General features: G+C 42.0%; 1 protein-coding gene across 2 annotated transcripts in view; it reads right to left on the bottom strand.

Annotated features, from left to right (window-relative positions):
* Positions 1 to 16,580, bottom strand: part of tbc1d12a (TBC1 domain family, member 12a) — a 51,643-nt gene that overhangs the window by 12,187 nt on the left and 22,876 nt on the right. For both annotated transcript variants that reach the window (XR_004564467.1, XM_034184787.1), the window contains exons 3-9: positions 14,657 to 14,781; positions 12,787 to 12,869; positions 8,956 to 9,073; positions 8,766 to 8,872; positions 5,440 to 5,523; positions 5,249 to 5,343; positions 5,105 to 5,176 (exon numbers count right to left, since the gene is read on the bottom strand). Coding sequence is in view for 1 of the 2 variants with exons in the window: in XM_034184787.1 (XP_034040678.1) it covers positions 5,105 to 5,176; positions 5,249 to 5,343; positions 5,440 to 5,523; positions 8,766 to 8,872; positions 8,956 to 9,073; positions 12,787 to 12,869; positions 14,657 to 14,781 (684 nt within the window). In the remaining variant the exon portion in view is untranslated. The remainder of the gene's footprint in view (positions 1 to 5,104; positions 5,177 to 5,248; positions 5,344 to 5,439; positions 5,524 to 8,765; positions 8,873 to 8,955; positions 9,074 to 12,786; positions 12,870 to 14,656; positions 14,782 to 16,580) is intronic.

The following is a 16,580-nucleotide window of genomic DNA, read 5'->3' on the forward strand; positions in this document are numbered from 1 at the left end:
CAGTCTCGATCCTGCATGCAGGCGGCTCAGGAGCTATGGTCGTTTGATTGCTGACCCGAGACAACAGCATCATCCAGCAGGGCCCTGGGTGACCAAGCAGCCCTGTTTAGGGATAGCCCTGCTTGCTCCACATGGAGACAGACCTAGAAAAGGTGGTCTAAACATGGCTTGTCTCACTAGACCCGGTTGGCTCACCGCTGCCAACGGGCATCACTACACGCGGTGCGAAAAGAAAAACAAAAAACATGAAAATCGCGTGCTGGAATGTACGCACAATGATGGACTCAGATAACAGCGATCGTCCTCGAAGACGCTCAGCCTTAGTCGCCAAAGAGCTAGCAAGGCTTGACATAGACATTGCTGCACTCAGCGAGGTGCGCTTTGCAGACCAAGGGTCACTCACCGAGGAAGGCACAGGCTACACACTGTTCTGGTCAGGGAAGGCTAAAGAAGATCGTCGACTCTCAGGGGTCGGGTTCGTGATTAAGAGCGCCATAGCACATAGGTTACACAGTTTGCCAGTTGGACATTCTGACCGACTCATGTCACTCCGGCTCCCCATCAACAACAAGGATTTTGCCACTATTGTTAGTGTGTATGCCCCAACCATGCAGGCCGACATTGGAGTTAAGGAGGCTTTCTATAGCGATCTGCACAACCTTCTACAGTGCGTCGACACCCAGGACAAGCTCCACATCATGGGAGATTTCAACGCCAAAGTGGGCCGCGACTCTGATGTATGGAAGGATGTGCTAAGGAAACATGGCATAGGCAACTGTAATGACAGTGGCCGCCTGCTGCTGGAGTTCTGCTCTGCACATGACTTGACGATCACCAACAGCCTGTTCCAACAGAAAGAGAGATTCAAAGCAACCTGGAGACACCCACGCTCCAAACAGTGGCACCTTCTGGACTACGTTCTGATGCGACAGCGTGATAGAAGAGACGTACTACATACCAGGGTGATGCCTAGCGCGGATTGCTATACGGATCATCGCTTGGTCTGTTCCAAGATTGCTTTCACTTTCAAGCCCCCTCCTAAGAAGAAAGGCCCACAGTTTAAGAAGCTACAAGTCCACAAGCTGCAAGACAAAGACACAAAAATGGAGTTCCAGGCCAAACTAGAGGAGAGACTGGGTGGAGAAGAAGGCCTGCCTGATGACCCTGAACAACAGTGGATGAGATTAAAGACCATCCTTCAGGAGACAGCAGCAGAAGTAGTGGGCTTCTCAGACTGGTTTGATGAGTCTGATGCACATATCCACGAACTACTAGAAAAGAAACGTGCATGCCACAAGACTCTTAGCTAAACCTGATGACCACTCTGCCAAGACAGCTTACAGAAATCCCTGCTCCACACTGCAAAGCAAGCTCTGCATACTGCAGAACGACTGGTGGCTAGCTTTTGCGGAGAAGACACAACAACATGCCGATGCCGGAGACATGCGCTCCTTTTATGAAGCCCTTAAGACCATCCATGGGCCAGCACATCAAGTGCAAGCACCCTCACGCTCCTCAGACGGCTCCACCCTTCTGACGGACAAGGAAACCATTATGCAGCGTTGGTCAGAACACTTTGAAAACCTCTTCAGTGACAAGCGCACTGTGCAAGAGTCATCAATCGAGAAGATTCCCTAGGTGGAGGTGAAATGGGAACTTGATGACCCCCCAACACTTGAAGAGATCCGAAAGGCCACCACACAGCTGAATCCAGGGAAGTCTCCTGGCATAGATGGCATCCCAGCAGAGGTGTACCAAAATGGAGGTGAGGCAGTCCTTGACAAGCTTCAGATTCTCTTCTCCAGTTGCTAGGAAAAGGAAATGGTTCCACATGACCTTCGGGATGCGGTCACTGTCTCCCTTTACAAGAACAAGGGCGACAAGTCCGACTGTTCTAATTACCGGGGCATCACTCTCCTCTCAATAGCAGGTAAGATTTTGGCTCAAGTGCTGCTCAACAGGCTTACCCCTACCATAGCGCATGAAAATACTCCAGAGAGTCAGTGCGGATTTCGGACCAACAGGGGAACCACCGACATGATCTTCGTCCTGAGACAGATCCAGGAGAAGTGCAGAGAACAGAACATGGCCCTTTATGCAGCCTTCATAGACCTAACCAAGGCTTTTGACACGGTCAGTCGAGAGGGTTTGTGGAAGATTCTTGCACGCCTTGGCTGCCCTCCAAAGCTCCTCACCATCATCCGCCAGCTGCATGAAGGCCAGATGGGACAAGTGAAGTACAACGGGACTCTGTCCGGCAGCTTCCCCATCTCAAATGGCGTCAAACAAGGTTGCATCCTCACACCCACTCTGTTCTCCATCTTCTTCAGCATGATGCTTCGTGAGGCCAAAGAAGACTTGACAGACGGCATCTATATCTGCTTCAGAACCGACGGAAGTCTGTTTAATTTGCGGCGCCTTCTGTCCTACACTAAGATCACAGAACAGCTAATCATGGAGCTGCTCTTCGCAGATGACTGCGCCCTCGTCGCCCATACGGAGCAAGCCTTGCAGCACATTGTCAACTGTTTAGCTGAAGCAGCAAGAGCCTTCGGCCTCACCATCAGCCTGAGAAAGACAGAAGTGCTATCAATCAATCAATCAACTTTTTTTTTATATAGCGCCAAATCACAACAAACAGTTGCCCCAAGGCGCTTTATATTGTAAGGCAAGGCCATACAACAATCATGAAAAACCCCAACGGTCAAAACGACCCCCTGTGAGCAAGCACTTGGCAACAGTGGGAAGGAAAAACTCCCTCTTAACAGGAAGAAACCTCCAGCAGAACCAGGCTCAGGGAGGGGCAGTCTTCTGCTGAGACTGGTTGGGGCTGAGGGAAAGAACCAGGAAAAAGACATGCTGTGGAGGGGGGCAGAGATCGATCACTAATGATTAAATGCGGAGTGATGCATACAGAGCAAAAAGAGAAAGAAACAGTGCATCATGGGAACCCCCCCACAGTCTACGTCTAAAGCAGCATAACCAAGGGATAGTCCAGGGTCACCCGATCCAGCCCTAACTATAAGCCTTAGCGAAAAGGAAAGTTTTAAGCCTAATCTTAAAAGTAGAGAGGGTATCTGTCTCCCTGATCTGAATTGGGAGCTGGTTCCACAGGAGAGGAGCCTGAAAGCTGAAGGCTCTGCCTCCCATTCTACTCTTACAAACCCTAGGAACTACAAGTAAGCCTGCAGTCTGAGAGCGAAGCGCTCTATTAGGGTGATATGGTACTACGAGGTCCCTGAGATAAGATGGGACCTGATTATTCAAAACCTTATAAGTAAGAAGAAGAATTTTAAATTCTATTCTAGAATTAACAGGAAGCCAATGAAGAGAGGCCAACACGGGTGAGATATGCTCTCTCCTGCTAGTCCCCGTCAGTACTCTAGCTGCAGCATTTTGAATTAACTGAAGGCTTTTTAGGGAACTTTTAGGACAACCTGATAATAAAGAATTACAATAGTCCAGCCTAGAGGAAATAAATGCATGAATTAGTTTTTCAGCATCACTCTGAGACAAGACCTTTCTGATTTTAGAGATATTGCGTAAATGCAAAAAGGCAGTCCTACATATTTGTTTAATATGCGCTTTGAATGACATATCCTGATCAAAAATGACTCCAAGATTTCTCACAGTATTACTAGAGGTCAGGGAAATGCCATCCAGAGTAAAGATCTGGTTAGACACCATGCTTCTAAGATTTGTGGGGCCAAGTACAATAACTTCAGTTTTATCTGAGTTTAAAAGCAGGAAATTAGAGGTCATCCATGTCTTTATGTCTGTAAGACAATCCTGCAGTTTAGCTAATTGGTGTGTGTCCTCTGGCTTCATGGATAGATAAAGCTGGGTATCATCTGCGTAACAATGAAAATTTAAGCAATACCGTCTAATAATACTGCCTAAGGGAAGCATGTATAAAGTGAATAAAATTGGTCCTAGCACAGAACCTTGTGGAACTCCATAATTAACTTTAGTCTGTGAAGAAGATTCCCCATTTACATGAACAAACTGTAATCTATTAGACAAATATGCTATAAAGTGCTATATCAACCGGTCCCCCATACAGCATATACCCCACCCCAAATCAACATCGAGGGTACCAGCCTGAATGCAGTAGAGCACTTCACGTATCTCGGTAGTGTTATCTCAAATGACACATCTGTTGCCAAGGACCTAGACAGTCGCCTTGCCAAGGCCAGCAATTCTTTTGGTCGACTCTCTAAGAAAGTCTGGCAGAATCATGCACTGCGCCTTTCCACAAAAGTGCAGGTCTACAGAGCCATTGTGGTCCCTACCCTCCTGTATGGAGCTGAAACCTGGGTTCTGTATCGCCAGCAGATCAGATTACTGGAACGCTTTCATCAGCGTTGTCTCCGAAACATCTTCGGGATCAAGTGGCAGGACTACGTCTCAAATGAGGACATCCTTACCAGAGCCAAATTGCCCAGCATGGAGTCTATTATACTCAAACAACAGCTTCGTTGGGCAGGTCACGTAGCCAGGATGGATGATACACGCATGCCGAAATTAATTCTCTTTGGCGAGCTCAAGGAAGGGAGACGAAACCAAGGGGCCCCCAAAAAGCGCTATAAGGACCAGCTGAAGAAACAGCTCTTCCTTGCAGGCATTCAGCATCAGTCATGGCAGCATCTAGCTACAGATAGACTCAGCTGGCATTCCAGCATCAAATCTGCCAGCCTGAAGTTTCAGGCAGAAAGAAGAGAGGCCTCACGCCAGAAGCGTCAAAGACAGAAAGAGCGGGCAGCAGCACAAGCCCAGCCTACTCAAGTGTTCATTTGCCCCAAGTGTAACAAGTCTTGTGCATCCCACATCGGACTTTTCAGCCACCAGAGGGCTTGTAGAAAATAAACTAAAAAAAAAAAAAAAAAAGGCCTTCCCACTATCCTCGCAAGCGAGGAAACTGCCAACAACAACTACAACGTTGGTGTAATCATCTCCATTTTGTATTTACTGACAAATTTTTTCTGATGTGTGTTTGAGTGTGTTTTTATAAATGTATCTGTGGTTGAAGTTACTGATTCAAATGTGAAGATGTTTTTTCTGTGTAAATGTCTTCAGACCATGTCAGAGGAGATGAAAGACTCACGTAGCCGATGTCGGGCCTGTAGCAGGTGTAGGCGCCGAGCACGCTGTGGAGGAGGTCGTGGTACGGCCCGCCCTGCACAGACACAGCGGTGGTTACAGACCGCCACAAAGATGCCAAAAACACCATTCGCCACACAGCCGTTACCTTCTGGAAGATGAAGAGGGACGGGAAGGTCCTGGAGATGTCCAGTTTGATCAGATCCAGACTGGATTCTCGATCAGCGAGCGACGCGCCTCCATCTGACAGAATAAACAAACAAACAAATAATAAAAACAGTTTGACTGACAGGCGTTAAATGTGTTTTAAGTTGAGCAGGTGAAAGTAAAGAGTCGTACCGCTCTCACTGTCTGTGACCGAACTGGTCTCACTGTAACTCCTCCACTTCTCCTTAGCTCTGGACAGAAAGATCTCATACAGCTCTAAAGACACGCACAGACAGACAGAGACACAAAATACACACAGACGGACAGAGATTAAAGTGTTAATTCTGAAATGTAAAAAATTAAAAAAAATTTTGTTGTTTTTGTTTTGTCAGACACAGTGTCACTTCCTGTGACTGAAAAATAAACATATGTGACACAAACTCATTTTTACAAAAGCTGGTGAAACGTCTGGATAAAGGAAGGCGGAGCCTTCAAAGTTAAAATTCACATTGGAACAGATTCTGCTGATGTTGGAGAAACATGTTGTAACGAGCTCCATCTGAATGCTGTTAAGGAATCATGACTCTTTAGAACCTCATGAACAGTTCCCAAAATACAGAGCCATCATTTATCTTCTTGATCGTTTTAACAGAACGACAAAAAGGATGACTGACGACTCCACTGGTGGTTCATAAATCAGATTGAAGCGTCAGTGTTAATTACACCTGAACATGTGAGTAAAATCCATCTTCAAAAGTCAACAAAGGACAAACAGAGTGACTGACAGATGGAGGAACTCCACTTTTACCATCACAGTAAAAGCTTTTAATTGGACATTTTATGTGTATCTCTTACAGTGATGTCTTACATGATGTAATTTAATATTTCAATGGTACAGTAGTGTTCAGAATAATAGTAGTGCTATGTGACTAAAAAGATTAATCCAGGTTTTGAGTATATTTCTTATTGTTACATGGGAAACAAGGTACCAGTAGATTCAGTAGATTCTCACAAATCCAACAAGACCAAGCATTCATGATATGCACACTCTTAAGGCTATGAAATTGGGCTATTAGTAAAAAAAAATTAGAAAAGGGGGTGTTCACAATAATAGTAGCATCTGCTGTTGACGCTACAAACTCAAAACTATTATGTTCAAACTGCTTTTTTTTAATCAATCCTGTGAATCACTAAACTAGTATTTAGTTGTATAACCACAGTTTTTCATGATTTCTTCACATCTGCGAGGCATTAATTTTGTTGGTTTGGAACCAAGATTTTGCTGGTTTACTAGTGTGCTTGGGGTCATTGTCTTGTTGAAACACACATTTCAAGGGCATGTCCTCTTCAGCATAAGGCAACATGACCTCTTCAAGTATTTTGACATATCCAAACTGATCCATGATACCTGGTATGTGATATATAGGCCCAACACCATAGTAGGAGAAACATGCCCATATCATGATGCTTGCACCACCATGCTTCACTGTCTTCACTGTGAACTGTGGCTTGAATTCAGAGTTTGGGGGTCGTCTCACAAACTGTCTGCGGCCCTTGAATCCAAAAAGAACAATTTTACTCTCATCAGTCCACAAAATATTCCTCCATTTCTCTTTAGGCCAGTTGATGTGTTCTTTGACAAATTGTAACCTCTTCTGCACGTCTTTTATTTAACAGAGGGACTTTGCGGGGGATTCTTGCAAATAAATTAACTTTACACAGGCGTCTTCTAACTGTCACAGCACTTACAGGTAACTCCAGACTGTCTTTGATCATCCTGGAGCTGATCAATGAGTGAGACTTTGCCATTCTGGTTATTCTTCTATCCATTTTGATGGTTGTTTTCCGTTTTCTTCCACGCGTCTCTGGTTTTTTGTCCATTTTGGAGCATTGGAGATCATTGTAGATGAACAGCCTATAATTTTTTGCACCTGCGTATAAGTTTTCCCCTCTCCAATCAACTTTTTAATCAAACTACGCTGTTCTTCTGAACAATGTCTTGAACATCCCATTTTCCTCAGGCTTTCAAAGAGAAAAGCATGTTCAACAGGTGCTGGCTTCATCCTTAAATAGGGGACACCTGATTCACACCTGTTTGTTCCACAAAACTGACCAACTCACTGACTGCAGGGGTGGTGGCCAAGTGGTTAATGCGCTTGGTTTCAGTTCAGAAGGCTCCGGGTTCAAATCCCACCCCCGCCACATTTCTCCATGTAATGTGGAGTTGCATCAGGAAGGGCATCCGGTGTAAAACCTGTGCCAATTCAACATGCAGCTCAACCTTGGATTTGCTGTGGCGACCCCGAGTGCAAACAAGGGAGCAGCCGAAGGGACTTACTGACTGAATGCCACACTACTATTATTGTGAACACCCCCTTTTCTACTTTTTTTTTTACTAATAGCCCAATTTCATAGCCTTAAGAGTGTGCATATCATGAATGCTTGGTCTTGTTGGATTTGTGAGAATCTACTGAATCTACTGGTACCTTGTTTCCCATGTAACAATAAGAAATATACTCAAAACCTGGATTAATCTTTTTAGTCACATAGCACTACTATTATTCTGAACACTACTGCATTTTCATTTTAATTTGTGCCTTCAGTGTCAGTGATGTAAAACACTAATTGTCTTTTCCTGTATGAAAGCTGCCGTAAAAATAAAGTTACTGTACTTGTTGTTGTGTGACTGTTTTTGGAAGCAGTAAGAACACGCATTTTTCCTTTGCTCTTTTTCCACTCTATGACATCACAAAGCCCTGGTGAGAGTCAGAATTTGTGCTGTTCTCCTTCAGGTGGCAGGAATACTAATATTGTTTCCATTATTGCTCTCTCCTATTTTAATTTGCAAATATCAGGAAAAAATTCAGTAATATCACAGTCTTCCACAATGACATCACTAAATATTCTGACCAACAAAATGCCCCTTTCACTGAGCAAGATATAAAACTCAGAAAATCAGAAGAGCAGTTTCAGAGGTTCAATTAATTCACAACGCAATTGATATCTCTTAACAATAAAATAAATATTCTGCTCGCTGTTAGTTGCTCAACTAATCCTGCAAACATGATACAAATAACCAGAGCACAACATAATCATTTATTAGGATGTCAACAAGCACAGCTAATAAGATAAATTGAATTCCATTGCGTACTCACACTTCCTTCAGCTCGTCAGTGAAATCTGAATGTTTACACAGAATTAGCTCCGCCTTCATCCATCCAAGCACAACACTGATTTTAACCTTCTTGGAATCAAATGTCTTCTTTTGTTTCCTAACACTTGATCTTTGACTTTAATACTTTCTTATGGAGCTTCTAGTTTTTCTGTTTTTAGTGTCCTTCTTGGCTGAAGGTTCTCACGCACGTTCATATTTCTGCTCCATTATCATAAATGGACACACGTGGACAGTCTTTACCAACACACAACCAATAGTGTGTAAAACATGAAAGAGACACTAAACCCGTATGCCAGACTGGGTTCACCAGGAACTTTTTTTGTTGTTGTTTTTTGTTTTTTACCTGGTGTGATGTTGAGCTCGTTGCCAATGGCGAGACTCCACACTCTTCCTCTGACGCTGGGAGGAAGTCCCTGCCACCACAGCTCCCTGACTCGCCGCGTTGCTTTCCTGCACACGCAGAAGAGCCGACATCACATTTCCATCAGCGGAAAAGACAAGCTTAGGTCGCACAATGATGTAAACAGACGCACATGGTGTCCCAGTGCGGTAGAATCTCATTGTTCCAGACGACCATGGCGTTAGAGATGCTGTCCTCCTGTCGATGTCTCTCCTTCATCTGACGCTTCTTCTTCTGGGCTTCCTTCAGCTCTGACAGAAACAAACATTATAGAACATTTAGCAAATGGCATGCAAGGAAAAACTTTTAATTTTTATTCATTAGCCCCATATTATAACACAAACATTGTGTTAGCAAGCAGAAGTTAACGGGTTAATTAATGTTACTGTACAAGGCATAATAATCTCAGCATAAACTGCTCTTGTCACGACTGCCTCTGTTCAATGTAATTCAATGTCTGAAACCTCTTTTGCAAAGCATATGTACAACATAACAGCTTTCCCTGAGCTTAGCCTAGCTGTATGTACTGCATGTTGTTATTCTTGTTCTCACAGAATCCAAACAAGTGGAATCCTGAGTAGTACGAAGGTTATATTCCCTGGTTTTATTTCAAGAGTGTGGTCTTTCAGCGTGAGAGCATGGTTTATCAGAGGTGTCAAGTAACGAAGTACAAATACTTCGTTACTGTACTTAAGTACACTTTTTAGGTATCTATACTTTACTCCATTACTTATTTTTCTGCCTACTTCTGACTTCTACTTATTACATTTTCACACAAGTATCTGTACTTTCTATTCCTTACATTTTTAAAACAAACAGCCTCGTTACTCTTGGCTTCAGCGCACATCCACCGGAAGCTCGAGGTACCAGCGCACATCCACCGGCGCGGCTTTACCGAGGAGCCAGCACGGAGTTATCTGACCATGGGTCCGAAGAAGGCACTGACGGCAGAGGAGGGAGACGATATCAAGAAGTCCCTGGACTTTTTGTCTGAGGAAATCTCTGTTGTTAAAATGCAGCAGAAATCCATTATGGAGCTGGTGGAAGAAGTGAAGGCTCTCCGAATCCAGAATGCCGAGAAAGACCGGCATCTGGTGTACCTGGAGAACCGTGTTGCGGAGTTGGAACAGTACACAAGGATGAACGACGTTATTATTACAGGAATTCATATTAAACCTCGATCCTACGCACGGGCGGTGTCAGAAGACAGCGGAGGGGAGGCCAGCGAGCAGGAGGCCAGCTCAGTGGAACAACAGGTGGCTGACTTCCTGCAATCTAAAGGTATTCAAATGGACTGTAATAACATTGAAGCGTGCCACCCCCTGCCCAGGAGAGAGGATGGAGACAAGCGAGCTGTTATAATGAGGTTTGTCAACAGAAAACATAAAATGGCATTGTTAAAACAGGGACGGAAACTCAAAGGAACAAACGTATTCATCAATGAACATCTGACCAAAAGAAACGCAGACATCATCAGGAAAGCTCGTCTCTTAAAAAAGCAGGGAAAAATTCAACAGACATGGACATCCAACTGCAAAACATTCATCAAACTGAACGGAACACCAGAACAAGAGAAGGTTATGGTAATCAGGAACATCGAGGAACTGGACAAATACGACCAATAAGGTATGAGGACACAAACACATCACAACACCATGACACAGACCAGAGGAGCCTATTCATCTGCTACATCATCTACATCTGGAGACAAGAAGGATATAACTCAAAGGATTGCTGATCATGGAAAAGTAGAACTGAGAACATTTAAATACACAGACCACAATGTACTGGACTTGGAGCACGATATAGACCCGGACAATAATTTCGTCTCAAATATTAATGACAGTTGTTGCTATTATACAGAGGAACAGTTTAATCGGATCATTAAAACGGATAACAAATTATCAATAATCCATTTCAACAGCAGAAGTCTGTATGCAAACTTTAACAACATTAAAGAATATTTAAGTCAATTTAAAAAATATTTAACATAATTGCTATATCAGAAACATGGATCAATGAAGATAAAGGAATGGATTTTGAACCAATCAAAGCAGTGGTTCACAGATTGAAGCAATGCTTCGACCTATTGTTTCGTTTATTCTTTCTTTCTTTTGCTTAATTTTCCCTTAATTTTAAATTCACTCCTTCTGTAAGATAAAGACTGTCTTACTCATACAGCGCTGCTGCTTCTTGTTTTACAACAGTTGTAATCCAGCTTAATGCTGTGTTATTGCCACCTTCTGCTCCAAAGTGTGAATCACAGTACCTCATTCAGTAATGTATACAGGAGCAGCTTGTCATGCAGGCAATGGTGCAATGTTTTGGCCATAGATAATGTAGTATCACTTTTCATAAAAGTCACTTTTGAATATAAATCACAGAACCTACTGAACTAGTGTTTTAAAAAAAACACACATACACACAACTTATAGAGTCTGGAGACTATAGCACATATTCTAACAGCTATCTGCATTGTGACCATTTTTTATTATAATGTAATAAAGAACTCATTGCAGGGGAGGAGGTCAGCGAAAGTGAATTCTGACAATTTCATGCCTAAATTTTAAAGTTTCTGCCTAAAATTTGAGATGTTTACAAAAAATACACAAACTTCACAAAAGATTTTATTTCTGTATTTATTTTGCTGTTCCCAGAAGATCAAATGTAAAATATTTAACATTGTGCCAAAAACTAACAAAGACATAACACAGACATTAAAGTCATCTGCAAATACTTTGTAAAAAGTCTGTTCAAATTGTTTGTGCAACTTTCATTTTAACCAGTGACATAAAACAAAAAGTAAAAATGGACTTCTGCATCATTTATTTGCGTCACCTAAAGCCCCGGTCACACCGAAGCCAAAACGAAACAAGAAATCTGGACTTACGTGGAATTTCGGAGACATCGTTTAACCATCATACAACTTTGTTTCTATAGCTGGCGCTTCGACAGAATTTTCTAACTGTTGAAAAATAATGTACTTGGTTTCAGTGCAGAAGGTTCCGGGTTCAAATCCCACCCCTGCCACATTTCTCCATGTAATGTGGAGTTGCGTCAGGAAGGGCATCTGGCGTAAAACCTGTGCCAATTCAACATACAGATCCACCTTGGATCTGCTGTGGCGACCCCGAGTGCAAACAAGGGAGCAGCCGAAGGGACTTACTGAAAAACGTGAACGAATCCTGATGACAACCTCAATTCATCCGTTTTGCTTTCTGTCTTGACTGTTCCTCATCGTCTGCGTAGTTTCCATACCGTCAGCGTTCTGTTTGATTGTTGTCCAACTTCGTCCAACCTCCAGTCCCCCCCCCCCCCCCCCCCCCCCCAGCCTTTCAACGTCTCTGGCTGCAACATGTATACGTGCACACGTTGTCAAGACAACGCAGCTGTAGGTGGCTGTGCGCAGCACAGACTCGCTGCAGAAATGCTCACACGTTGAAGCTTCATACTGATTTTGTATTAAAGCTTCAAGGCTTTTCTGTGATGAGAGAAGTTCAGGCTCATTTATCCACTTTTTGTCGACGATTTGTGACTTTGGGACTTTGTTCCTTCGTTCAGCTAACACCGCGTGCCGTGTGACCAGGCGCTTAGCATGGGCTAAGCTTAGCTCACTCACTGTGAAAATAAAAACATTTAGAGACCCGACATACAAACACTAAAGTGACAAAACGATATAAATCTATTTGCCAGGAATCTATACCACTGCTTGTAGTCCCGCCTCCAGCAGCCTGTTGTTTTTGACTGTTGTTCAGGTCGTCAGAAACATCTGAACGTTTGTTCGATCTGAAAAACCTCATGTTGGGCTGAAGATCATTTCTGCTATTTCGTATTCAAACCGCATTGCTTCAAAGCCGATTCACTGAGAGCATTTTGTCGCGGCTTCAAAAAGGTCTTTCCAATCCTTCTGGACTGCTTACACACTCCAAATTCATTTCCATAAATTAAGGATGCAGGTGGTTACCTCGTCTCTTGGCGCCGGCCACCATCTCCTCGTACTCCAGTTTGTGTCTCTGAGTTTCCTCCAAAGATTTTGCTGGAAGATTCCTGAAAGGAAAAAGAGCTTTAAGGAGGGTTTTTTTTGTGTGTGTGTGTCTGTTATTGGGAATCAGTTTAAAGGAGACTTAAGTCTAATCCAGATCAGCTCAGATGAAGTGGGGTTTACACACACATACATATGTACAGTAGTGTTCAGAATAATAGTAGTGCTATGTGACTAAAAAGATTAATCCAGGTTTTGAGTATATTTCTTATTGTTACATGGGAAACAAGGTACCAGTAGATTCAGTAGATGCTCACAAATCCAACAAGACCAAGCATTCATGATATGCACACTCTTAAGGCTATGAAATTGGACTATTAGTTAAAAAAAAAAGTAGAAAAGGGGGTGTTCACAATAATAGTAGCATCTGCTGTTGACGCTATAAACTCAAAACTATTATGTTCAAACTGCTTTTTTTTATCAATCCTGTGAATCACTAAACTAGTATTTAGTTGTATAACCACAGTTTTTCATGATTTCTTCACATCTGCGAGGCATTAATTTTGTTGGTTTGGAACCAAGATTTTGCTGGTTTACTAGTGTGCTTAAATAAATACATACACACACATATATATACATATATATATATATATATAAATTCATTTATAAAACAAGAGAAATGCCAAAGTTTGACCTACTGAAGCTTCTGAGCAGAATTATCTGTTTCATTTTGGATAAAATTGTTGACACTGTTTTTAAATGTTCAACAACAAGAACAACCTGTTTCACATGGGTTAAAAATCAGGTCTGATCCAGGTTTTCCCGACTTTATTTATCTCTACATCCAGATTAAAGTGTCTTAACCCTGCTTCAACCTGCTTAAAGGTTAATCCACTTATAACTGGTTAGTAAGCAGTTCCACAGCAAGGACATGCCAAAAGTGCTTTTAAGACTAAATTTTAAACCAGATATCAGCTGCGTGTGAACGGGTTCTGATCCACTCTGGAGTGATACCTTTGTTTCTCAATGATCAAACTTGGAGTGAATATCTTTGAGATTTTTGGCATATTTGGTGAAATCAATTTTAAAATGCCTCTTTGGAGATTAAAAACTTAAAAAATAATTACAAGACTAATTAATCATGAAATCAAGTCATGCCAAGTTAGTTATGTGACCAATCACGATTCAGACTGAAGAGTCAAACAGAAGAGCTTCTGTTTCAGAGTGGCCTTTTATTGTGACCAGCCTAAGGCACACCTGTGAGGTGGGATGGATTATCTCAGCAAAGGAGAAGTGCTGACTAACACGGATTTACACAGACTTGTGAACAACATTTGAGAGAAATAAGTCTCTAGTGTATGTAGAAAATGTTTTAGATCTTTGACCTCGGTTCATGAGAAATGGGAGCAAAAACAAAAGTGTTGCATTTATATTTTTGTTCAGTATAACATGAACCACAATAACAACATTTAAAACCCCAAAGCCCCAAACTCCCATGGTGCATTGTAGCACAAAGTCCATTGTTCACTGTTACCTAATATCGCTGATTTCTCCAAAAATATTTGTCCTATCAACTTTCCGTTTTTGCAGCTTTCATCCTTGATCCAAAATACATAAATATACCAAACAGCAAATGCCAGCTCTCCCAGGTTTCTCCGTGATTGAAGCCATACACGGGCACACAGAGACCACCATCATAATGTAGACACCTTCCCATAATGAAGATTAAAAATGAAAACAAACATACATAGTTTAGAAAATTAGTCTTCTGTGGATCCTGAAAAGCTTACAGATGTTCTGTGATCGATTGAATCGACTGACTGATCAATCAAGGGCGTTACTCAGTACTCACGCTGGTCGGTCCTCCAGGATGAGTGCTGTGGTGGAGAGAGGTTCAAATTCCAGGTTCTTCCTCCTGCCTGCCACTGGGAGGTGCTGTGGACACAAAGACAGGCCTGAGGCCTTCACCTGCCCCTCCTGTGAAGAAAAAGAAAAGAATAAATCTCTTACACTGTGCCGCTAACAGCTATGCTAGCATGTGTTCAGAACCCCAATAAAACCAGAAAACATTCACAGAAGTCTTGACAGACATTCTGTTTTCAAACTCAACTTTATGAAATGCATTTGACAGTCTCGGGAGCAGGATCCCTTTGTGTACATCATGTTAAAAAGAAGCCTGCAGGCCACAGCGCCTTCGGGCTTCTGTTTTATGGAACACTGAGCAAGTCCATTTCTGTTTCTGTTCTGAGCTGTTACAGAACTGAACAGACACGACCAAGCTTCAGTTGAAACAACTGCATTATTCTAATTAAAATAAGGACGGACATGTGCAATAATTGTTTTAATTATTTTTTAATTTTAGGTATATTTATTACTGTTTTTATGCTATTTAAGGGCTTTTATTAAGTTGGGTATTTTTACTGTTAATTGATGTTTTAGAGGGATACGTGCAATATGGGACATGTGCAGCATGGGATAAGTGTAATATGGGATAATGACAATGTGGGATTAGTGCAATACGAGTTATGTTTGTCTCCGAGCTTGCCCCCCCCCCCCCAATCTCCTGATGTTTTTTTTTTTTATATTTATTGAAATATGTGTATGGGTGAGTGTGTTTGAGGGTGGTCACTGTTTTTGAGGATGCACAAGCAAATTTCGTTGTGTTGATCGCTGTGCAATGACAATAAAGGTGATTCTGATTCTGTTAAATCTTTCAAGATCAAACCTAAAACATACTCCTTTTGTATTCTTACGTTTTTCTTTTTTTTTTTTTTAATCTGCTATTATTCATTCATTCTCTGAACCTGCCTGTTCTATTTGAGGCCCAGCGCCTATCCCAGTGGTCACTGGGTGAGAGGCGGGGTTTATCCTTGACAGACCGTGAGTCCATCACAGGGTCATTAGTATTGTCCTGACTCCTGACATTTTTACATTTGCTTTAATAAAAACAGTACATTAACTTTTTTTTTACACATGAAAAAATAATAAAGTACTATCATCACCATCAGTAGTAGTAGTAGATAGTAAATATAATTTACTGGAGACAAAAACATAAGATTTTTGCCACAACAAAACGTAGGTTTTTTTTAATGTCACCAGCAGAGGGCAACATATTCTGAGACTGTGAAAGTGGAAACTCAGTTTCTGACTTTACTCAGTCACAAGTTACAAATCATGTGACTTTTGCAGAGATAAACCACAACAGTGTTCACTTAGAAAAAGAGTTAAATTATCATAAAATAGTTTTGAAAAAAGTTTTTAAAATTATATTAAAATAACAGTAAAATAATGATAGTAATATTATACACTTTATTTCTAAAGTGCAAAAAAAAAGTATTTTTCCAGTTTTAACTCGGCTCCCACTCAAACTGGAGCTTCAGAAACAGTTGATCCTGGCTTTGAGCTCGTTTTGGACCGTAACATTTATCCCGAAGCCGCATCAAAATGCCACATGCCAGCAGACTGCATCTTTTTCCATCAAAAAAACAAACAAAAAAATAAATAAATTATCCTGTCTGATATTCACTGAAACGACAGGGAGTGTCATCAGGATGACTGTTTGGGACACAATGACAAAATCTGCCCTCATCTTTTTTCTTGCGGTTCTATTTTCTGCCTGACGCGTGGACGCTGCCAAGGCCAAACCACATCTGGCCGCAGCTGCTTTCCAGATGAATCATCTGACTCGCAGCGAGCACATGTGCTCACGGCGGGAAGACGCATCATCGTTATTGCTGATTTTACTGTTTGACAGAAACTACAATTCTGCCTGATTA

Source organism: Thalassophryne amazonica, chromosome 13 (assembly GCF_902500255.1).
Source record: "Thalassophryne amazonica chromosome 13, fThaAma1.1, whole genome shotgun sequence".
Taxonomy (NCBI): Eukaryota; Metazoa; Chordata; class Actinopteri; order Batrachoidiformes; family Batrachoididae; genus Thalassophryne; species Thalassophryne amazonica.